We start from the raw sequence: 25,742 nt of genomic DNA, 5'->3' as shown, positions 1-25,742 counted from the left end.
TTTGTACATTTGTACAGTTATCATCAGGTTACACTGAGTTAGAGAAATCCTGCACCAGTTTGTGATAAAGAGTGATGGATGGTGAAGTCACTTCTGAAAGAGTGAGTGAGTGAGTTGGGTTTAACACTGCTTTTAACAGTATTCCAGTTATATCGTGGCATGAGGAAAGCTCGAAGTGATGCAAGTCTCAGACGCTTACCAGTACGGTGAAACCCACCAGCAGGGGTATGGTGCTGACAAACAAAGAAACATAATTGGGGCGAACCAGGATTCGAACCCACAATCACAGGTTTCTGGTGTGCCCAAGGGACGCAACTCTGTAATGTTGATCAAAATGCTTATGCAACAGTTGTGTAGACGTCAGACACACACATGCCAGACTTCTTCAAAGTTATCAGTACATGTTGTCATGTGCATGGCGCTCATCAAGCCTGTTAGTTTGTCCGATCTTGCAGTCGTACAGTTTGATATACATGTATTGCATGCTGAGGACTTGTTAGTTTAGTCACTTTTTGAAATGAAACAAAATAAGGCTTCTTAGTTTTGATTTATTCTACTTCTGTCTTGCAGTTTGATGTCTTGCATAGGTTTTCCTCTATTCTGTTAATCAGGGGATAGTTAATCAAAAGCCTTTTCCTGTTAAATGTCATCCCCATACTGCCTGTTGATAATGTTTGTGTTCACAACTGGATTTTTAACCAAATCTGGTGCTGATCAATCCAATTATTATCATGGCTTATCGGGATTTGACCCCAATATCAACAGACCCTGGCACATCCAAGGGCTGTAAGTCTGTATATTTACAGAGGTTCCTTATCTATCAGTCATCCAAACATCAGTGGAGTCAGTTGGCCAGTGTGTAAGTCAGACTATGCCATGGCAGCTTTATGATTCAACCGTACCAGCTGCATGTATGAGACCAAACTCTGGATCGATGCTCATGATGTCAATCACTGGATTGGCTGGTCCAGGCTTGATTATTTACAGACCGCCGTCATAATTGTGACGTTAAACACCAAACTCACTCACTCACTCTGCAGCCAGTTGCAGTGCCTTAGATCACTGGGCCACCGTAGAGTCATGGGAGACACAAGTCTGTCACTGCATGAGAACAGATAATAACTCATCTTTATAATAACACAGAATTTATTGGAACAGCAGGATGACTTCAGTGAAGTCTTTATTTTGTGCTGGAGCAATATTTCACACATACTCTGTATAAGCATTCCCATATGAACAGAGTACCTCACACTCACAGTCCATCCTCCATAGTCCAGGGTAGTATATCACCATTCTATCATAAATACCCTGGACCCATTCGCGGACACACCTTTGTTTTAAGTCCAATTTGAATGACATGAGCAAGCGAGAGGAATTTAGTAGTAGTTACTAGGGTGATAGAGATAGTGACATCAGTTTCCAACCGACGATATGGAACTTACATGGTAGTGACTGGATCAAGGGTATTCATAATAAAATAATACCCTGGATAACAGAGGATATCAAGAATCAGGAATCTTACTGTTATACGTAGAAACTTTCATTATTTCATCCTTGTCCATTAAGGAACAGCTAACATTGGTTGTCACTGCCTTTAATTGAACCAAATCACTTGGCTTATCCTCAACTCAATGCTGGAAATGATATCAAGTGGCTGGCATATTCATCCTCAATTCAACAGGAAATGACAGCAAATCACAGGAATCCCAAAGCTCACTAAAAAGGCTGAATGCGTTTTCAAAATATGTATGTAAAAATAAACATAGTTCCAACTGTCCACTTGACAAGGGAGGTCTTCAAGATTGGTAATAGTGATGTGAGAGGTGATTTCAGTATTTCTTCCATTCCAGTCCATCTGGTGGCTTGACGTCGACTTTATCTTTGCCAACTTCTGTCCAGTTTGTACTCAGCACCGTGCCGCCAGACTCGTACTAAAACCAAACACACAGTACAGAACAATGAACTCAGCACCGTGCCGCCAGACTCGTACTAAAACCAAACACACAGTACAGAACAATGTACTCAGCACCTTGCTGCCAGACTCGTACTAAAAACAAACACACAGTACAGAACAATGTACTCAGCACCTTGCTGCCAGACTCGTACAAAAGACAAACACACAGAACAGAACAGAACAGTGAACTCAGCACCATGCTCAAATCAAACAAGCATTATCAATGCAACCTAATGTTCAGACCACATTGTATAAATTTAGATGTGCAGCAAACTGTTGCACATAATGTCTGAAATAACAATACAGTAAACTATGTTTATAACAAACACGCTTATAACGAACTGACCGATATGATTACCCGTTTTTTAGCCCCAGCCATTTATTGTATATATGATGCATATATGCTACGGTTATTGCGAACTAAAATTAGTGGTCCCTTTGAGTTCGTTATAACCGTAGTTTACTGTAACTGTTGACTCACAAAAGATTTCAGCATGGCTCGCTTAACGTCGTCTGTACCATCCGAGTAGATCTGCTGGAAGAGGGAGTTGAGAGCGGCATCGCCCTCCTTCTTCTCCGTCTTCTCTTCCTCGGCCACTTCCAGGGCCAGCTTGTCCCAGTCACGCGACACGGTGCTTGAAGACGGATACTGAGATGTCGTCGGCGCCGTCGCCACAGGAGCTGGTGGATAGAGGAGACAGTTATACGATGTACAACTGGGTTGATAGAGTGAGTGAAGAGTTTGTTTAATGCCACCATAAACAGTATTTTAGTCATATGACAGCATCAGCCATGATTGTCTACCACTTTGATAAAACACTGAATACGTGTATGGTGCTGACAAACTTAGAAACAATCTAGCTGAACAAACAACCACAGTTTCTGGTACTAAGGGCCACAACTCTGCAGGGTGAAATGTGGGGCCTAAGCCAACTCGGAAACCCATGCCTCCTTGAAAGTGTGTGTGTCACCAAAGCACTCTGAGTACTATGAATACCACTAACCTGCCATGTATGCTGTTGGTTCCTTTGGCTGACCTTCACCTTCAAGCTTCGTCCACTGGATGCCCTCCTCCTTCTTCAGCTTGATCTCTACCTGCAACAAGACTGGCCTTCTGTCACTAAATTCTCAGGAGACCCTTGAAGATCTGGGGAAGGATAGGTCTTTAGCAACCCATACTTACCGTATATGTGACTATATGTGTCATATGAGGCAAGTAATGGGATCGGGTGGTCAGACTCACTGACTTGGTTGATGCATGCCATCATATCCAACTGCATGGATCGATGCTCATGATAATCAATCACTGGATTGTCTGTATTGGATTGACACGATTATATGTAATCAGAAAACCAAAGCCTGTTACTTTATTCTAAATGTAGAAATATGTCATACTTGTGTTAAGAAAAGGCATTTTGATTTGTTGTTAATTTCAAGCTCATGAGCACAAAAAGTTCTGTGGAAAGTTAAGTGATACGAGAGGTGGAGATGATGACATCACTTCCAAAGCAAAGCTATGGGTTGGGTATCATAACACAAAGAAGATATGATATGCTGGATAATCAAGACGACTAGTTAACGTGCTAGTTACCTTGGTCGACATGACCTTGTAGTTGGACTGTGCCGGCACGATCGGGTGGGCCAGGTCCAGCTCCAGACTGTAGTCCGTCCCACTGCCCTGTCTGATGGAAACACTGACCTGCAACACACACGTGCATCATGTGTAACATGTACTGAAAGTGGGGAGACACCAGGTATTGGTGCAAACATTTATACCATCAGTGGGGGAGACACCAGGTCTCCGGGTGAGGGTGAGGGTGAGGCCACTTTGAAGAGTTGTAGCTAAAAGTGGAAGGGAACCCCAATGTATGGATGTGATGCTGACAATCTGGGGTTTGAGACTTCAATCATCTGGTCTCAAAAAATTGCCTCACTTCCCATTTACTTCCACTAAGTACAAACCTTCACAACCTCAACATATTAATATACACTGTAAGTAGATGATGAGGGCAGGATAAGAACAGGATCCAGATTCTTCATTATCATTGACTGGCATATATAAATCAACAATTTAACTGGTATTATCATTCAAATACATATAAAATACACATGCTTTTCAAACTGGACATACATCATGATGAGATTCTTCCCAGCATCAATTGGCAGACACATGCTTAGTATGACAGACACAGTTACCTCCCCTTGTTTCATATAGCATAGTGACATCACAGATCATGGGGAGGTTATGCCGACTATAGTAAGAATAAGGTCACAATGACTGACAGGTCACCTAGGAGATTGTATGTCATTGTAACCCCAAGGTGATACTCATCACTGATGACATAATACTCTGGCGAAAAGGAACATTACCGGACACTAATGACAAATATTGGAATGTGTGCTTTTCAAGAAATATCCTTTTTGCTAGTGATCAACATCAATGACTGCGAGCAGTCATATTAATCAGTGCTTGTACCTCGAACCAGGTCAAAAGCATTTTGAAAACATCTGCATGGTTGTTTTGTTTCAGTGCATACCGTGCTCTTGACCTAGTTCAATATTCACACACTGCTAAATATAACCGCTTGCATTTACCAGACTGACGAAGACTTTCCGGATTGTAAACACGTCATCAAAACTAAACGATTTCACTGAACAGTTAGGGGCTGAACTCATTGTTTTGGCCGTGAAAGCATGGATAACAATAAACACTAACATCAATTGATCAGGAAGCCAAATTCAAGCTTTGGGAAGTCAAATCAAAAGGTTTGTCACCATTTGTTGTTTGTTGTTTGTTGTTTAACGCCCCACTCAGCAACGTTCCAGCTATATGAAGGCGGTCTGTAAAAAAATGGAGTCTGGACCAGACAATCCACTGATTGACAACATGAGCATCAATCTACTCAATTGGGATCAGATGATATGCATCAACCTAGTTCGACCCTGTTCGTCGCCTCTAACGACCAGCATAGACGCTTCTTAGGACAAGCATGAGTTGCTGAAGACCTATTTTAAGCCGGATCTGTCACCGATTGAATGAGCACTTGATGCCTTGGAGCTACAGTGACCACTGTTGATACCAGATGAAATTCCAAACACTCAATGTTGACCTCCTAATTCCTTCACTCACTCTGCAGCTGTTTTGTGAGCTTTTCCGCACACACCCATCAGTGACAACTCTAACTTACTGTGTGCTCTTGGATGTCTGCAGTGAAGTCTTCTTTGGCCACATTCTTAATCAGGATGGTCACTATGACATGGGTGGCAGTCTGGTACCAATCATGTCTGAAACACAAAAACATCAACATCACTACACCAACAATACATACATCAACATCACTACACCAACAATACACACACATCAACATCACTACACCAACAATAGACACACACATCAACATCACTACACCAACAATAGACACACATCAACATCACTACACCAACAATACATACATCAACATCACTACACCAACAATACACACACATCAACATCACTACACCAACAATATACACACACATCAACATCACTACACCAACAATACACACACATCAACATCACTACACCAACAATACACACACATCAACATCACTACACCAACAATACACACACATCAACATCACTACACCAACAATACACACACACACATCAACATCACTACACCAACAATACACACACACATCAACATCACTACACCAACAATACACACACATCAACATCACTACACCAACAATACACACACATCAACATCACTACACCAACAATACACACACATCAACATCACTACACCAACAATACACACACATCAACATCACTACACCAACAATACACACATCAACATCACTACACCAACAATAGACACACATCAACATCACTACACCAACAATACACACACATCAACATCACTACACCAACAATACACACACATCAACATCACTACACCAACAATACACACACATCAACATCACTACACCAACAATACACACACATCAACATCACTACACCAACAATACACACACATCAACATCACTGCACCAACAATACACACACATCAACATCACTACACCAACAATACACAAACATCAACATCACTACACCAACAATATACACACATCAACATCACTACACCAACAATACACACACATCAACATCACTACACCAACAATACACACACATCAACATCACTACACCAACAATATACACACATCAACATCACTACACCAACAATACACACACATCAACATCACTACACCAACAATACACACATCAACATCACTGCACCAACAATACACACACATCAACATCACTACACCAACAATACACACACATCAACATCACTACACCAACAATACACACACATCAACATCACTACACCAACAATATACACACATCAACATCACTACACCAACAATACACACACATCAACATCACTACACCAACAATACACACATCAACATCACTGCACCAACAATACACACATCAACATCACTACACCAACAATACACACACACATCAACATCACTACACCAACAATAGAAACACACATCAACATCACTACACCAACAATACACACACATCAACATCACTACACCAACAATACACACACACATCAACATCACTACACCAACAATATACACACACACATCAACATCACTACACCAACAATAGACACACATCAACATCACTACACCAACAATAGACACACATCAACATCACTACACCAACAATACACACACATCAACATCACTACACCAACAATAGACACACATCAACATCACTGCACCAACAATACACACACACATCAACATCACTACACCAACAATACACACACATCAACATCACTACACCAACAATACACACACATCAACATCACTACACCAACAATACACACACACATCAACATCACTACACCAACAATATACACACACATCAACATCACTACACCAACAATAGAAACACACATCAACATCACTACACCAACAATACACACACACATCAACATCACTACACCAACAATACACACATCAACATCACTGCACCAATAATACACACACATCAACATCACTACACCAACAATACACACACATCAACATCACTACACCAACAATACACACACATCAACATCACTACACCAACAATACACACACACATCAACATCACTACACCAACAATACACACATCAACATCACTACACCAACAATACACACACACACATCAACATCACTACACCAACAATACACACATCAACATCACTACACCAACAATACACACACATCAACATCACTACACCAACAATATACACACACATCAACATCACTACACCAACAATATACACACATCAACATCACTACACCAACAATATACACACATCAACATCACTACACCAACAATACACACACATCAACATCAACATCACTACACCAACAATACACACATCAACATCACTACACCAACAATACACACACACATCAACATCACTACACCAACAATACACACACACATCAACATCACTACACCAACAATAGAAACACATCAACATCACTACACCAACAATAGACACACACATCAACATCACTACACCAACAATACACACACACATCAACATCACTACACCAACAATATACACACACATCAACATCACTACACCAACAATACACACACATCAACATCACTACACCAACAATATACACACACATCAACATCACTACACCAACAATACACACACACATCAACATCACTACACCAACAATACACACACATCAACATCACTGCACCAACAATATACACACATCAACATCACTACACCAACAATACACACACATCAACATCACTACACCAACAATACACACACACATCAACATCACTACACCAACAATACACACACATCAACATCACTACACCAACAATACACACACATCAACATCACTGCACCAACAATACACACACACATCAACATCACTACACCAACAATATACACACATCAACATCACTACACCAACAATACACACACATCAACATCACTACACCAACAATACACACACACATCAACATCACTACACCAACAATACACACACATCAACATCACTACACCAACAATACACACACATCAACATCACTACACCAACAATACACACACACATCAACATCACTACACCAACAATACACACACATCAACATCACTACACCAACAATACACACACATCAACATCACTGCACCAACAATACACACACATCAACATCACTGCACCAACAATACACACACATCAACATCACTACACCAACAATACACACATCAACATCACTACACCAACAATACACACACATCAACATCACTACACCAACAATACACACACATCAACATCACTACACCAACAATATACACACACATCAACATCACTACACCAACAATACACACACACATCAACATCACTACACCAACAATACACACACATCAACATCACTACACCAACAATACACACACATCAACATCACTGCACCAACAATACACACACATCAACATCACTGCACCAACAATACACACACACACATCAACATCACTACACGAACAATACACACATCAACATCACTACACCAACAATACACACACACATCAACATCACTACACCAACAATATACACATCAACATCACTACACCAACAATACACACACATCAACATCACTACACCAACAATACACACACATCAACATCACTACACCAACAATACACACACATCAACATCACTACACCAACAATACACACACATCAACATCACTACACCAACAATACACACACATCAACATCACTACACCAACAATACACACACACATCAACATCACTACACCAACAATAGACACACACATCAACATCACTACACCAACAATACACACACACATCAACATCACTACACCAACAATACACACATCAACATCACTACACCAACAATACACACACATCAACATCACTACACCAACAATACACACATCAACATCACTACACCAACAATACACACACATCAACATCCCCACCACCAGACAGTCATGTCTGAAATTTGTTTGGGCAAATTGGCAGTCCCAGTAAGTTTGATTCAAGTCATTCAAAAACCACCTTCTTCATGTTGTCCTTCTGCTAATTTGTATACCGTATTTGACATAATAAGCACCCAGGGCACTCTCAAAATTAGAAATAGGGGGCTCTTATTAGAATATAATTTTGGTGAAAGAGTTGAAAGATTGTAAATTTTATGGTTTATGCCGACAGCCTGAAATGATACAAAAGAATAGTCTGTGCTTATTATACACGACAGATATATTTTTCCAGAATTTAAATGCCTGGAATTAAGGGTGCATAGAACAAGAGCGTATTATACACAAATAAATAAGTCTTGTATACATTGATCAATCAGAAGGGGTGCTCATTGGGATTATTCACTAGCCAATATATTGGCAAATATCGCCGTGGGCGCTTATTAGAGTGAGGCGCTTAACGAATCAGGTCTCCAGGCTTCCAACAACTTGGAATGAAAACTTGCCTGATTTGAAAACTTGGATACATTTTGATTCAACAATTTATAAGTCTGTTAATAACATTGATCTCAAAAGTCAGAAATTTAATATTACATACAGATTTTCCTTTGGCATAAGAAATGACATGGCCAATACTTCATGGGGTTGTGTAAAATAAATAGTCCTTATTTTAACCAATGAATCAAGCCATGGCCTGGTTCCAGCAAGAAGGATGATAGCGAGCACACAGAGTAATGATCACTCAGAACAAATCACACAAACAGTGTTTCTTGTACGATATGTTCAACATGTGCCACAGCATTGTATCAATCTACACGAGTCACTGCTTCAATGTCAGGCTACGGTAGGGATCACACAAAGTTCACGCACGTTGGGCTTAAACAAATATTAGTCTTGGTTCTCAGGCACCAGCAGCATCACCATAAAGTCAGCCACACATTTCATTCTTATTTCTACTTTTTAAACAAAATTTTTAAAATCCTAATATCTTAAAAGATTGTGATCCAATATAGCACACAGTTACTTCCCTTTACATGCGCACTGCTTTACTGCACATCTAGTATTTTGGTCATGGTGGTGGTAGGAGTTTGTATGCTTGTTTATGTTGTGAGGCCCTTTACCAGGTTGATGGTACATAACTGTTTGGTTACATACTAGTTTGAACAAGCCAAAAAAAACCATCGCCCACCTGCACTATATTTTCAAAAGTCATTGCCTGAGAACCAATTCTTTTATTTTTTTAAGCCCAGTAGGGCACATGATTTCCGACAGTTATACACAGCCTCATTACATTACGTGGCTCACAGCAGATACACGTCACTAATAAACTACATATCTGTTGAATTTCGCCACAGGTGATGGAGGAATGTAATGCATACAAACCTGTGACATATTGATAATGAAGGATTGATCGTTCTTGGTACAAACGCTGACATACTTTGTTTTTGGTCCTGATGGCATCTTGACTGGCTCTGCTGGTGGCATTGTCGGAGGCTCCGTTGTTGAATCTGAGGGAGTCTGCGCTGTCGGCTGAGTTGAAGGCTCCTCCGTAGGCTCTGTTGGAGCTGAGGATGCCTGTTCTGTCGAGGACGAGGATAAGGGAGGCAACTCTGCTTCACATTTCTCAAGCCACTTTGCATAGCTTGAATCTGCTGCTGTAGAAACCAAATATAATATGCTTTATTGCCTGCAAGTTGGTTGGTTGGTTTGTTTGTTGTTTTACGCCACACTCAGCAATATTCCAGCTATATAAGGGCGGTCTGTAAATAATCGAGTCTGGACCAGACAATCCAGTGATTGATATCAGGAGCATCGATCCACGCAATTGGGATAGATGACATGCATCAACCAAGTCAGCAAGCCTGACCACCCGATCCCGTTAGTCGCCTTTTACGACAAGCATAGTCGCCTTTTACGGCAAGCATGTGCTTGCAAGTGTATGTGTCAAGTAGCCTATTCCAACATAGTTTCTTGACTGAAAATGCAATGCACATAGGACTGAAACGATACATATGACACGATCTAGCACTTGGTTTTAATAAGAATAAATAATAATCATATCTTAGAAGATATCTGTAATAACGCAGGTCTCAGGGGTGTACAATGAAACTGGTATACTGGCATATTGTGATACGGCTGTCAGCAATACACGCATCGCAATACAACCCTTGGTTATTGATATTTCCAAATACAGTCACAGAAGAATTAATATATATATATATAATTATATAAATTATATCTACTACAGGGTTAGAACTTAACTCTAGCCCACTAGCCCTGGGCTGGAACAAATTCCTGCGGGCTAGTACAAATTTCCAAATTTCTCCATTGTTTTAACATTACACAGGTTTCACCCGGGCTAGTAAAGCTTTTGAGTTTAGTTCTAACCCTGTACTATCTTGAGGCATTTGGATGGACTGGGTTCCTAGCTAAACCATGTTAACAGCACACTCTTTACGCTGTTTACATTTACATTCAATATGATGAAATAATAGGTACCGGTAGTCTCATTTATCCATACTACCATTCTCAATTTGAATAGTACAAATGTATATAATTTGGGCCCCAATATGTATTGCAATATGTATCGCAATACAGAGAGCATACGGACAGTGAACTGACCCCCGACATGTCCCCAACAGAGTTTACGCCAGAGACTGAGCATCCGCCACCGTGGCCCAGCCTGGGGTAGCTATTCAGGCGGAATGGCGGGCAATAACAAGGGCAACCATATCCAAGTTAATCAACAGTATGCCATCTTGGTGTCATGCATGAATCACCAAACATGGTAGGCACATCAGATATTGATCTACACGCCCAAACTAAATTCTTAAAACATTGATTGTGATTACACCTTCATTATAATTTGAGCCGTTCCCTTATGTTCTGGTTGGTCGTACATTGGAATCCTTAGATCCCCCAAATTTTCATCCCACAACATTAGAAATATGACAAGGACACTTTGACTTTCATGCCTTATTTTGAACACTGTCTTTGTTGCACAAGCACTTACAATCTAGGGACTGTCCTTCTCGGAAAGCATCAATAGCATTTTTGTAATCTTTAAGATGGAAGAGTGCAATTCTGAAAAGAAAACATTCATATATATATATACAAGTACACACATTTTGATAATCAAAGCCTAAAATAAGTAAAGGATTTGCATTTACGGTACAAAATTTAGTTTCAGAATTTTGCTAAATCAAAATGTAGTGGATCGTACATTGACTTTCTGGGTCACAACTAATGGCTGATAAAAGGCACCAACCCACTCTGTGTGCACATGGTGACATGACAAACATGGGGTAATAAGGTTTTGCCAGTTTGACCAAATATTCTAGTATAAAACAGAGTGAACTGGATTTCAGAAGGCTGCCCAGCAACACCTATTCCCAACATTCCCGACAACTGCCTCATTCATTTCTGTCTCCTTCGGCTAAATGTTGCCATTCTGACACCAAGACACCAAATTTGACCACCCAACATAAATAGTGAGTGAGTTAGGTTTAACACCGCTTTTAAAATTATTCCAGTTATATCACGGCGTGTCAGCTTAATGTGGGAAGAAAGCCCAAAGTGATGCAGGTCTCAGATGAGCACGGGTATGGTGCTGACAAACCTAGAAACATAACCGGGGCGATCCGTGATTCAAACCCACAATCATATGTTTCTGACGTGCCCAAGGGACGCAACTCTGCACAGCTCTGCACTGCGAATCGCGGCGCCTGAGACGACTTGGCCACTGCAATCTCGGGACTGCATATAACAATTTTTTTTTTAAATGTGCCTTTGATATGACACGATATAGAACAATTTTTAAAATGAGAAAGCTATTTTAATCATGTTTCAGCTAAATAAAAGAGTACTTACCCTTTCCTCAAATGTGCTTTTACATTCTTTGGCTTAATCGTACAGGCCTTGCTGCAATCATTATAAGCCTCTGAAAATCAAAGTTGAAAAAGGATGAAAAACATATTTGCCATTTGCCATAAAAATTAATTTCTAATACCTGTTTGGAAACCAGGGGCCCGTTTCACAAAGAGATCTTAGCGCTAAGACGGTCGTAAGTCTATGTTAAAGTATAGGAGTTACGGTAGTCGTAGCGCTACGATCGCTTTGTGAAACGGGCCCCAGACCCCAAAGGAGTCTATCAAACACGACTACACAAAAGTTGTCCTCCATCATTGTCATAACAATCAGTTCTTTTATTCTGATAGGATACCTCGCTGCAGTGACAATGCGACAAATCCTCCCAGCAGGTGAACTTCCATCAGCCAATCAGCGTCGAGACTTCAAAATTTTGTGCAAAGTTCTTAGAGCATTACTGTATTTTATATTTCTGTTACTTGAAAATAAACAGCCAAATTGAAATAATAAAGGCTGCATGTATTCTGTGGACATTTTATATATATTGTTGTCTCTGAGCACCATGGCATCCAAACCCAGCTGCAGTTACCGGATCCCCTTCTCTGTTCTTCAATTAAAATACTGTAACTTTTACATTAACTTGTGTCTTTATATACCTAGCAAATCTCACACTGTGCATTTCTTCCTTCTTCTTTTGATCATATGTGGAAACGTGCTTGAACAAGGTTTTCAGCTTTTAAAAAAAAAAATCACCTGAACACAACCTAGCATCACCATTGTCACCACCCAGGCAAACGGTTCACACACTGTAATCCCGTGCATAACGACCCACATGATGTGATCACATGACTATCGCTGCCGAATCATTTTCTTTCTTAGAGCTAACAGGCCAGAGGAGCTGTGATGTGGGGATTGTTGGGTGGGCATATAGCGTGTGAGAAAGGATAAGTATATAAGTATATCACTGTATATAAATATACAATTTAACTTAACATTAACTAATTTTTAAACTTATCCTATCTCACACTCCGCTTTAATTCCACGGTTTAGCTGGTGCTAAACAGTGAGATAAATAAAATAATCTATAACACTGCCTAGTATTGTAAAGACAAGAATGAGCATGCTACATACTTTCAGGTATGACGTAACATAAACGACGGTGTAGCTGGAAAGAACAATCAATACAGCAATCCCCACCCAATCGATTCTACAACACAGGTCTCATCTCTGCTCGGCATCTCTTCTAACACATCGACAAAGCTATCAAACCGCCTAAGGGATTGAAGCATGCTAAGATAAGAAGAGGAACGATCGTCAATATCCACAAGAGGATCTTTGAACCAATACCTGGACGCACATGCCTCAAGCAGCGGTGACCTAGTAAGGATTCGGGACGCTGTCGAAACGGCCACGCCTTTGGCTACTTAGATGTTGAAGACCCAAATCTCTACCTTCATACCTGGTACACAGTCTGAGAACCTGACTAATGACATACAATAAACACAGGAGTTGATGTTCCGGGATTTATTCTGTATATACACCGTACATAGTATGGTAGCGGGTACATGCATCAACTATCTGCGCTGGTGTGCTGTCGACAGGACCAAGGGACTGATTTGGTGTAGACCCTGAACATTGGTGACTAAGATGTCACCTAGAAAGTGGGAAGTGAAGATAGCAGGAGACTTCCAAAATGAACACCCCCATAATGGCAGACAGAGTACAACTGCTGCGCTGGGCCGTAGTAGAGGTGACAGCTCACGTCTCATGTGGATTGGATGTACTGGAGGCAATCCAGTGAAGGTGTGGGCTCGGAGAATTGTCGAGCTGAGCAAGTGGTATGGGAGACTTCCATGGTGGCCACTGTGGAAAGTGGGATGAAGAATCTCTTACAAGTGCATTCAAGTGAGTGTGCAGCCTTTGGGTAGATGCTCTAACTGGGCACAAGGAGATGTCTTCATGGTCATCTGGGTTGATGGGCGGTCCGGTAGCCTAGTGGTTAAAGCGTTCGTTCGTCAGGCAGTCGACCCAGGTTTGATTCCCGACATGAGTACAATGTGTGAAGCCCATTGCTGGAATATTGCTAAAAGAGGCGTAAAACCATACTCACTCATCTGGGTTGAGGATTGATGCCAACGACAGGATGGTATACAGACGGTCTGCGTGTCGCGGAAGCTGATACTTCACGAAGTCCCAGAAAGACCTTCCCATACTGTGTCTTCTCAAACTGGACCTGGTTAACATTGAGAATCGAGAACAGGGATGAAGAGAGGCAGTAGTCGGCTTGGTGATATCACAAGCTCGACAGTAGGCTTTGAAACGCATTCCATTCATGGTTGTATGGGGTATTATGGGAGGTATGGTGAGTCTCAGTGATGGTCTTTGCTACTCGGCGGAAAGGTGTAGACGTTTTGGTACTCCCATGAGATGGCAAGGGTGTCGTCGTCCCATGCCTGAGAATCTGGGATGGCAGAAATGAACTTTGGTAGCTGAGCGTAGAACTTGGTTGCATGGCCATCAATGTCTGGAATTGGGTAGAGGTGGCAATTCACCAAAATTGTCAAGTGTTGGTGAAGATTGGTCTGGTCCAGATAGGGAGTCAGCTAAGACATTGTGGATCCCGGTATTGTGCCTCACACGGATCTGAATGTTCTAGGAGCCGATCAGCCGAAATTGAACGTCAGTGATAGGAGGGATGTCGGCTTGGTGGAACCCATTTGTTGATAAACAGAAAGTCTTGGCACTGAGATTGGAGCCATAGGAGCGGTATTGATTCCGGCGACGACAAGGATCTGCATAGCATGTAGACAGGGAATGATACCAGGTTGACTATTGACCCACGGAATCTAAAAAATAATCTTCTTCCGAAAGACGGCGATCACCATGACGAGTAGGAGTGGTCTGTGACAAAAAGGTGGCAGCCATGCGAGATCCATCAGTCAAATGTTGACATGAGTAGGTCGATCCATGTCAGAAGCATGCGATCGATCCCATCTACATCGATCCTTGTTAGCGGTAGATGACAAATTCATACAAATCGATCTGGGGCAGGGTTGGAATTATCACCATCAATTTGGGGACAACTGTATCCTGGGATGAAGTGGTGGGTTTGATGCTGACTGGACAACGACTGGCGTTGATGATCGGGAACATCCTTAGAGAGAACCATGCAGACGTCCAAAGCTGCAGGTTGCTCCACTGAGGTGTGGACCTGGACACACTGGGGACAGGCGGAGGATGCTGTCGGGTACCCAGTCTTGGGAGCTGAGTGCCGTCACAACATCGAGGTCGAACTAGAAGTAGCAATCCAGTCACTTCAAGGTAAAAATAAATATAGATCTACATGTGGCCCCGATATCAATGTTGATGCCAGCCCCAATGCTGAGACGGAAATTGATGGCACAAAGTCAATCCTGAGGTTGCTCCCAGGTTGTGGGTCTGGGTCGGAAAATCAAGATCAGCCAGGGAGGATAAGAGCTGGATTGACGTTGTCACAGCTGCCAGCACACGAGCCGGGAAAACGTCATGATCCAAGACAACGTCTGGAGACAGTATAAACCTCAGGTTCAACAGAAACTGCGGAACCGGAGGAGCGACATGCGCAGGAGTCTAAGTGTTTTTTGGAGGTGGAGATGACGACCAAGAACAACAAGGAGAACGGCAATGCATATGAGCGTCTGTTGGTGATGAACATCTGCGAGAAGGAGAGGGGTGTTGAAGCTCATCACGGTGATGGTGATCAAAGGGTTGATCCCGATGAGGAGATGGTAGTAATCAGCACGGGAGCAGAAGATGATGCATTGCTTAAGGGTAGTTCGCCAAACTATGTGGGTGGTCTCCATAATCACTGTACCGAGAGCAACCCCAAGCGCGAACGTCCTGTTGATGATGATGACAATCATGCTGTGTAACTGGAGGACAGAGAGCAACACAAATCTGACGAACGCTCAGTCAAGTCAGTATAATCGTCATCCTCTGAATCACACCGAACAGGAGTGGTTCGTGATGAATCGGTAGAGTCCTTGCAAGAGTAAGAAACTATAATCAATTGCATTTTTTCTGTATGTGGAAAATCTTCGAGTCCATTTCTCTTTTAATGCTAAATTGGGTTTTAAAATCAGTTTTTTGAAGAAATGACAGACAGACTAAACTAAATGATCGTCTTGATGTAATAATATATACAATAGAGTTCCGGCAGTGTTAAACCATGGATCTGAGTTCAAGAAGTCCTGATCGTTGGTCAACCCATCTCACCTGTGTACTTCTCAAGCTTGAGGTAGGCCTGGGCTCTGTTCACATAGAAGTCATCTCTATCATCTTCTGCCTGGATGGCCTCCGAGTAAAGCTGAAAGTGATACAGAGTGAGTGAGTGAGTGAGTGAGTGAGTGAGTGAGTGAGTGAGTTGGGTTCAACGCCGCTTTTAACATTATTCCAGTTATATCACAGCGTGTCAGCTTAATGTGGGAGGAAAACCTGAAGCGATGCAGGTCTCAGACGTTTACCACTTCGGTGAAACCCAAGAGCACGGGTATGGTGCTGACAAACCTAGAAACATAATTGGGACAAACCGGGTCAGGTTGATGAATTGGTCCACACACAACATTTGATTTCAACACACTGTACACATCTTCTGATGAATGCAATAATCTTGAAAAGTGTAAACATGGCGTTGGCCACCAACCAGTGATCACCATTTTTCATGTTTTCTATTGGAAATACCCTGTGCATTAAGTTGACTGTACAGATAAATTTTGTATGTGAAACTATAAACAATTGCATTTTTTCTGTATGTGGAAAATCTTCGAGTCAATTTCTCTTTTAATGCTAAATTGGGTTTTAAAATCAGTTTTTGGAAGAAATGACAGACTGACTAAACTAAATGATCGTCTTGATGTATTTTTGTTTACTCATGAATTAGCCACGTGATACCCTTTTCTAAAGTTGATTATCTGTTTGTGTGTTTTTTCATAATTCCTGGTATGAGTCAATATAAATATGTCTCTCTTCGAATGAGGTGAGGTGAGGTGAGGTTAGGTGGGGCTTAACATCGCGTTCACGATTATTGCACTCATATAGTGATGTGCATGCACGTGTCTGCGTGTGTGTGGCTGCTTGTACAAGTCCGGACTAAGTTTATTGTGTTGCCCACTGAGTTACCATAGCGCAGTATACACACAGTTACTCTGGACGAGGTCAATATGCAGCCAAGGTACAGTGTCCTAATTCACTAGCAAGGTAAGGCTATACATTGTAGTTATACAAGGCATAATATCACATTTATTATCGTAATGATGGAAGATAGTTGTGGTCAATATGACAAAACATCCTGTATTTGGCTGTAATCTGAGTGTGGCATTGAATTCTAGTGCTGCGTCCAAACCTCATAATGAGTATGAGTGAGTACGGTTTTACGCCGCTTTTAGCAATAATCCAGCCATATATCATGGAAGGGGACACCAGAAATGGGCTTCACACATTGTACTGATGTCGGGATTCGAACTGTGGTCTTCGGCGTGACGAGCGAACGCCTTAACCATATAGGCTACCCGACCGTCCCTCCGAACGTCATAAAACATACAGCAACCATGTAGTTCTCATAGAAGGCCATGTTGTTTTTTAAGCAATCTTTTTTCGGAAGGAAACTTTGACATTCTTTCTCAAATAAATCAACTTGTTCAGTGACAGATCATTGTCAACAACGAGACCTTTTGTCGTGTAGGATTTCTCAATGATATCGATTCATAACCTTCCACGAATTCGGGCAAATATTATCAAATATGCATGGTCAACCAGCTGCATCATTCTCTCAACAGTCCAGTTATGAAATATAGAACTTTTGTAGGAATCTAGCAGCCTACATGCGTCACAACATGTTTGTTTACCTCAATAGCTCTCTGATAATTCTCACTGACGAACTCTTCGTTTGCCTTGCTGCAAAAGAGAGTACATGAGATATATAACTGCTGCATAATTCACCGCACTGTCAAATTCATAAGTGACAACAAAAATGACAACACCGGTGTGTCCTTCTTATCGTGGCCTACCTAAACAGTTCAGCCGCCATGTTCTTCTAGAATTTTCTGCACGACTCAACTCTTTTACAGATGTGTTCCAAATATGCATGCGCCATTTTGAGGATCTCGTATTTTAGTCGCAATTATGCAAGATCAAAATCTAATCCATATATTAGTCATTACCGAAGTATCACACATGAATGGGGAATGCTGAGGTCTAATTAACAACATTGTTGAACTTAACAATATAGGTTTAAGCTATTGTAGGAGTTAAGCAGATTTAATTAACTTAGTTGTTCAACATATTAGAGGTGATTTTACATTATGCCTTAGGGCAAAGTAGGTATAGTTATTGTTAATTAATAGGACTGCAACCACCTCATTTCTGTTTCCTTTTATTTAGAATCCAATAAACAAATTAAATTCGAACTACGTATGAAGACCAAATGAGTTTTTTGTGACAATATATAATTATTAGCAACAGAACAACGAGAATATTGTAGTCTTGTATTACGATTTTCCAACAATATCGATTCATAGATTTCCAGACTCTTCCCAAAATGTGCACCGACAGGCTGATGTAACTTTTGTATAATGGAATTCTTTTCAAACAAAAAGGGTAAACCAAGACCTTACTTAATTGTTTTATTTTCATGCCTGACTTTTGGCACCAATATAGCCGATTTGAAGTTGTGGCCGAATGGCCTTTTCACCAAATGGTTTCAGCTCCATATGAGACGAAAGACGGAAGTTATAGAGGATATTTCATGTGTCGAGTGAAATATCATATGTTTTGAAATGTAAATGCTCCCTACCAAACGCACAGGGACGGTTCACCGTCCCTTGCATTTGAAACATAAATAGTAGTTTCGTGTTTGAAAATTCTTAAAATAAAAGTATAAAGAGACATTTAGGGTCAATTCTTTATCACACATTTAGATATGATTATATGAAAAATCAACATTAACAAAAGCATATTCTTTAAAGCTACGAGACCGCTGTTAAACGCGAAAGAATGCCTGTTTAGGTAACAAAAATGTCGCTTTGCGAAACGTTATGTTATTCCCTACGAAGGCAAACATATCGGGATTCATAAAAATCATTTATTACTTGCCCGTGAAGAGATCACCCGTTTAATAAACATACAGCTGTATTACACATTGTGTAATACCAAAACGCGTGCTCATGTACTCTCGGAAAACGTTTCGCGAACAAATATTGAAAGCTCTCAACATCCCTTGGCTTATTCAACGACATTTTGTGTGGAGTTGATAGATCACTGAGAGGAGCTTATGCACACTCGGTGACCCCAGCAACCTTGTTGCTAGGCTGACGTCACATGGCATTGTTTCGCCGATGGATCTTGCAACAAAATTCCACAAATTACGTCATCGGGTATTGTGACGTCATTGTAAACTTGGAGATGCAAGGCCCGTTCCACAAGGCGATCGTATTGTAGCGCAAGGACAGTCGTTAGTCTAAGTAAAGTATGTGAGATGCGATAGTCTTAGCCCTACGATAATTTTGTGAATTCTAAAGGTGGACCGTTGTATGGTATTAAATTCATACGTTTCAACTTTTGACGTGTTTGAAGTATTATTCTGTTAAACTCAATTGGACTATGCCGTGGATCGTGTGGGTGTCAGCCTTTTTAGTACTCAGCAGTATAATTAAAAAAACGTTATAAATGGCAAGTTATAAATAAAATACTAAACTCGCTCCCGTGTAAAACCAATTTTATGAAACTCGTGAATAGTTGTGGTATCTGACGAGCGAAAGCGAGTCAGATACCAGAACTATTCACTCGTTTCATAAAATTGGTAATACACGGGAGCTCGTTTAGTATTCTATATATGTGTCCCAGTGTCATATCACGTCACGAGACAACAGTGTATTGTTTCCGTCATCCGGACGGCATTGCTGACGTCATTCGAATCTTGTTGTGAAATGATGTCGAAATGACGTCACACTAGAAACGACGTCATAGCTGAAGATTGTTGACGTCATTCGACAAATAGAGGTTATGGCGTGATAACCTCTTTTTATTACTTGCCCGTGAAGAGATCACCCGTTTAATAAACATACAGCTTTATTACACATTGTGTAATACCAAAACGCGTGCTCATGTACTCTCGGAACACGTTTCACGAACAAATATTGAAAGCTCTCAACATCCCTTGGCGTATTCAACGACATTTTGTGTGGAGATGATAGATCACTGGGAGGAGCTTATGCACACTCGATGACCCCAGCAACCTTGTTGCTAGGCTGACGTCACATGGCATTGTTTCGCCGTTGGATCTTGCAACAAAATTCCACAAATTACGTAATCGGGTATTGTGACGTCATTGTAAACTTTGAGGTGCAAGGCCCCGTTCCACAAGGCGATCGTACTGTAGCGCAACGACAGTCGTTAGTCTAAGTTAAATTATGTGAGTTGTGATAGCCTTAGCACTACGATAATTTTGTGGGACGAACGCCTGAATTCTAAAGGTGGACCATTGTATGATATTAAATTCATACGTTTTAACTTTTGACGTGCTTGAAGTATTATTCTGTTAAACTCAATTGGATTATGCCTTGGATCGTGTAGGTGTCAGCCTATTTACACTCAACAGTATAATTCTAAAAACATTATAAATTACAAGTAATAAATAAAATACTAAACTCGCTCTCGTGTAAAACCAATTTTATGAAACTCGTGAATAGTTGTGGTATCTGACTCGCTTTCGCTCGTCAGATACCAGAACTATTCACTCGTTTCATAAAATTGGTATTACACGGGAGCTCGTTTAGTATTCTATATATCATAATTATAATGTCAATCCTCAATTCTGTGCTTGAAAATCGCTTTCCATCCCACAAACATTACCGAAGCATTGCAAGTTTACCTGGAATGTGCGCATTAATATATAGTACGTCAGCTTGTAAGTGATGTGCTGTTGATACTTGCTATACACTAAAGTTCGTCTCTGCATGTAGACATCTTCGTCGGTAATAAATAGTTAATCTCACCCGAGTGTCTTTTGATATCAAATATATGAGTGTTGAGTGTTGATATATTTGATATCAAAAGACACGAGGGTGTGATTTTATTTATCATCCAACGTCAACTTTTTAAGTTTGTTGACAGCTTCACAGTAGCAGAGCCATGAGTGATGTCATTTGATTGTGACGTCACAATGGTCTGCAAAGCATTGTGATGCAATTTCATTACAGCGTAGATATGGCTCGGGAAATACCGGGACTTAGACACTCGTGTCGCAAACAGTACGATATGAACACTCATATAATAGTCTCTATATATGACGTCATTCATTGTTCATGACGTCACAGATAATTGCCATTTAAAGGGTTCACTTTTCATACGTTTTTCATTCTTAAAGTATCAATGATTTGTTTGTTTGTTTGTTGTTTAACGCCGCACTCAGCAATATTCCAGCTATATGACGGCGGTTATAGTATCAATGAAAAGCTACGTAGATTAACCTACTCGAAACTCGGAATTGCGGAATTTATTACACCAGTTGGTATTACACATTGTTCCAAACCCCAAAGCGCGCGCTCATGTATTGCCGGAACTAGTTCACTAACAACTATTAAAAACTTTCAACATCGCTTTCACCCACTCGTACTACACGGGAGCTCGTTTAGTATTCTCAGAGACCATAAAATAAAATATTATTCTAGGTATTCTATATATCTGCCCTGAGTTAATGAATGGTGTATGTCCCGAGCCTGTGATATTTCCTTATTGGTTCGTTCGAGTGTTCTATAACGTATCACACAGGGTATACGGGAGTTTACGAGCCGAAATCTACCGATATTGTTACATCGGTTTTAGAAATGAACCATGTGCTCGGGAATGTAAGCCGTTGGGAGTTAGCTCCCTTCCCAAACATCTTGGCGATGTAAAAACTAGAAGCTCACATGATAGATCTATTTCGCAATATTTGTAAGCTTTGAAATGGCGCTTGAGGACATTTTTGCGAGAGGCATTCTCTTGAAATATCTACTGCCAGTTGTCATTGTCATAGTTGTCATTGCATTTTCCAGAAAGAAACTGCACCAACTTCGCATGCGACTAATCGCATGGATTGGAAATAGGTTTTTGAAGAAAATGCACAAAAAGATTCGAAATGAGAAAGCAAGTGTGTTTTCTGAATTGAAATCACAAGCAAGCAAAGCAAAACGTCCTTTGCAGCTTTTAGAAATCGGTTCAGGAAGTGGAATGAACTTCAAGAACTTTCCAAAAGGCTCAGAAATAATTTGCTTGGACCCAAATCCTTACAACAAAACTTACTTACAAGAGAATCTTCATCTTCGGAATCCGGATGTAAGCATCAAGAAGTTTGTGGTGGGATTCGCGGAAAGTATGCCTGAGGTAGAAGATAGCAGCTGTGATGCTGTTGTCTGTACCTTGGTGCTGTGCACTGTCAGGGATGTCAAGGCCGTTTTAGGAGAAGTCCTAAGAATATTAAAACCAGTAAGTACTGAACTGATGTATTCTGTACTATGTTTGTTACTATGTTTGTTTGTCATCAATATTTCAGCTATGTGATGGCAGTCTGTAAATAATCGAGTCTGGACCAGACAATCCAGTGATTGACATCATGAGCATCCATCTATGCAATTGGGATACGATAACATGCATAAACCAAGTTAGTGAGCCTGACCACCCAATCCCGTTTGTCGCCTCTTACGACAAGCATGGGTTCCTGAAGACCTATTCTACCCCAGATCTCGGTACTATGTGGTAAACATGATTTTACTGGACACCTATCTACCATATTCTACTTGATGTTTCTCATATAGGCACACAGCAGCATATTACGCCTACTATGTTAACAAATGTCAAAAAGGTTAAAGATATGCAGATAAAAATTACCCCGCTTGCATTTGAATGGTTGAATATGATTGAACCTGGAAAATAATTATCAAAGCAATTCAAAAACATTGAAAATTGGAAAAAGTACATCATGATGATTATAACACGTTAATGAAAACATTGCCATTCTAGTGTTCTATTCTTAAAGAGAGTTTTGGTATTTTCAGTATACAAACCTTCCCAAATAGGGCTCAAATGGCATGCATCTATGATTATGAATGTTTAATGCGTGGGATTATTGCAATATTTTTGTGTGACAAAGTTGCAACTGCAAATATTATATATTTTGCCAAGGTAGTGTACCAAAGTAGGCATATTATAAACGGCCATGTAGGTGTGTTCGTAGAAGTTGCAATACCCTAAACAATTCCAGAACTTATTCTATTTCCGGCATGAAAGATTGACCGAGAAGTTAACCCTGCAGTTCATAGATAATAAAGATAATGAACCAATTAACCCATACATCGATAAACGCAAACACTTCAAAACTCCACTCAGTGGAAGCAAACAATTATGTTTTCAAATTGGTATTTGCCATTTGCAATATACCGTGTTCTCTCAATTAAATCAAGGAAATACGGTCGTGCATTCAGGGATTTATGAAAACCTGTTCAGAGGCCGATATTCGGCCCCAAATCTGCAGGAAACATCTGTAAAAATTCCCAAATTGGAATTACAAATTTTATGATTAATGTTATATGGTAATAACTAATCTTATGGCTTTGTAGAGGTGACTTGTATTTCACTGACCAGTTTGAGCAAAACAACAATTTTTCCCCAAAGTGCTTGTCAAGGAGTCTTGAATAGATCCCTGGCATTGCATTCTCACGAAGGATCATCCGAAAGCGTTGAGTTTTCACCAGATTCACGACCCATTTACTGGAATACATTGCACATGGTTTATATGAATGCTTTAATAGCAAGATGTGTGTTTTTAGATCGCCAGGACAAGATTCAGCATGAGCTTTTATCATTACTTGATTCTGCTATCTCATTATCTGCTATCTGATTGGCCAGTTGCCATATTGTAAAAATCTCAACAAGACAGCTGACCGGCCTGTACCAATATCATGTTGTCATTAATATACATTACTAAACAAGTCCCCTTTAAACCATTTTTATTGCAGCAGGGTGCTTTTCCATCCTTTAACACTCAAAGAGGGACTACAGAGCTCCAGATAACTTTTTGAGCAATTGAGTTTTTACTCAAAGGTTTCTATTTTAATTGTGTTATTACATTTTTCATTGGGTTACCAATAATTTTTCACACTGGCTGTCAACAGTGGAGTCACGGACAGGTTGACCAATGGTTGATAGCATGAGAACCGATCACTGACATGCAATCATCCAAGTTACCAAGCCTGACCACCTAATGTAGGTAAGTCGCCACCTACAAAGATCCTGGTTGGAATAGGTCTTCAGCAACCCATGCTTGCCATAACAGCTGACTGTGCTTGTTGTGAGAGGTGACTTAAGGGATCAGGTGGCCAGGCTCACTGACTTGGTTGATGCATGTCATCGTATCCCAATAACGTAGATGTTGTTCATGATTTATCAATCACTGGATTGTCTGGTCCAAACTCGATTATTTCCAGACCGCCGTCATAGAGCTGACTAGAGTTTAGTTTCATCTTCACCAAGCAACAAAGTGGAGACGTTGTTTCCTGGGTCCACACAGGGCGTCCAGACTGAAAGTACAAGTTGCTTTGCGAAATGACACCACCTAACCACTGATCTATATTTGATTTCAGAATGGAATCTTCTACTTTGTTGAACATGTGGCAGCCAGGAAGGGCTTGTTCAAGAGGAAGCTGCAGAATTTGATCAACCCGCTGTGGAAGAAGATGGCGGACGGATGCAACGTGAACAGGGAGACGTGGAATGACATCCGTCAAGCTGGTTTCTCAAAAGTTGACCTCACAGATTTTGATGTAAACATGTTTAAAACTCACACTCCAGGTATCTATGGAAAGGCTGTCAAATAAAGTGGAAAATGAA

At 40.7% G+C, this 25,742-nt stretch overlaps 2 protein-coding genes across 2 annotated transcripts; one reads left to right on the top strand and one right to left on the bottom strand.

Moving 5' to 3' along the window:
• Positions 1–1,128: 1,128 nt before the first annotated feature.
• Positions 1,129–18,978, bottom strand: LOC124147561 (protein SGT1 homolog). Its single transcript, XM_046518201.2, has 11 exons — positions 18,887–18,978; positions 18,725–18,773; positions 17,097–17,187; positions 12,846–12,915; positions 11,989–12,059; positions 10,414–10,630; positions 5,143–5,239; positions 3,546–3,653; positions 2,959–3,049; positions 2,436–2,635; positions 1,129–1,931 (listed from the first exon to the last, which is right to left on the bottom strand). Exons 1-11 carry the CDS (start codon positions 18,904–18,906, stop codon positions 1,830–1,832), a joined length of 1,116 nt encoding a protein of 371 aa, XP_046374157.2. The 5' UTR covers positions 18,907–18,978; the 3' UTR covers positions 1,129–1,829.
• A 3,749-nt stretch (positions 18,979–22,727) lies between these two features.
• On the top strand, positions 22,728–25,742 carry LOC124147564 (putative methyltransferase-like protein 7A). The gene is made up of 2 exons (XM_046518204.2): positions 22,728–23,342; positions 25,496–25,742. The coding sequence occupies exons 1-2, from the start codon at positions 22,824–22,826 to the stop codon at positions 25,727–25,729; spliced, it is 753 nt and encodes a 250-aa protein (XP_046374160.2). The 5' UTR covers positions 22,728–22,823; the 3' UTR covers positions 25,730–25,742.

Source organism: Haliotis rufescens, unplaced genomic scaffold (assembly GCF_023055435.1).
Source record: "Haliotis rufescens isolate VD_foot unplaced genomic scaffold, xgHalRufe1.0.p SCAF_7, whole genome shotgun sequence".
Taxonomy (NCBI): Eukaryota; Metazoa; Mollusca; class Gastropoda; order Lepetellida; family Haliotidae; genus Haliotis; species Haliotis rufescens.
This window is presented reverse-complemented; position numbering and strand designations above follow the sequence as displayed.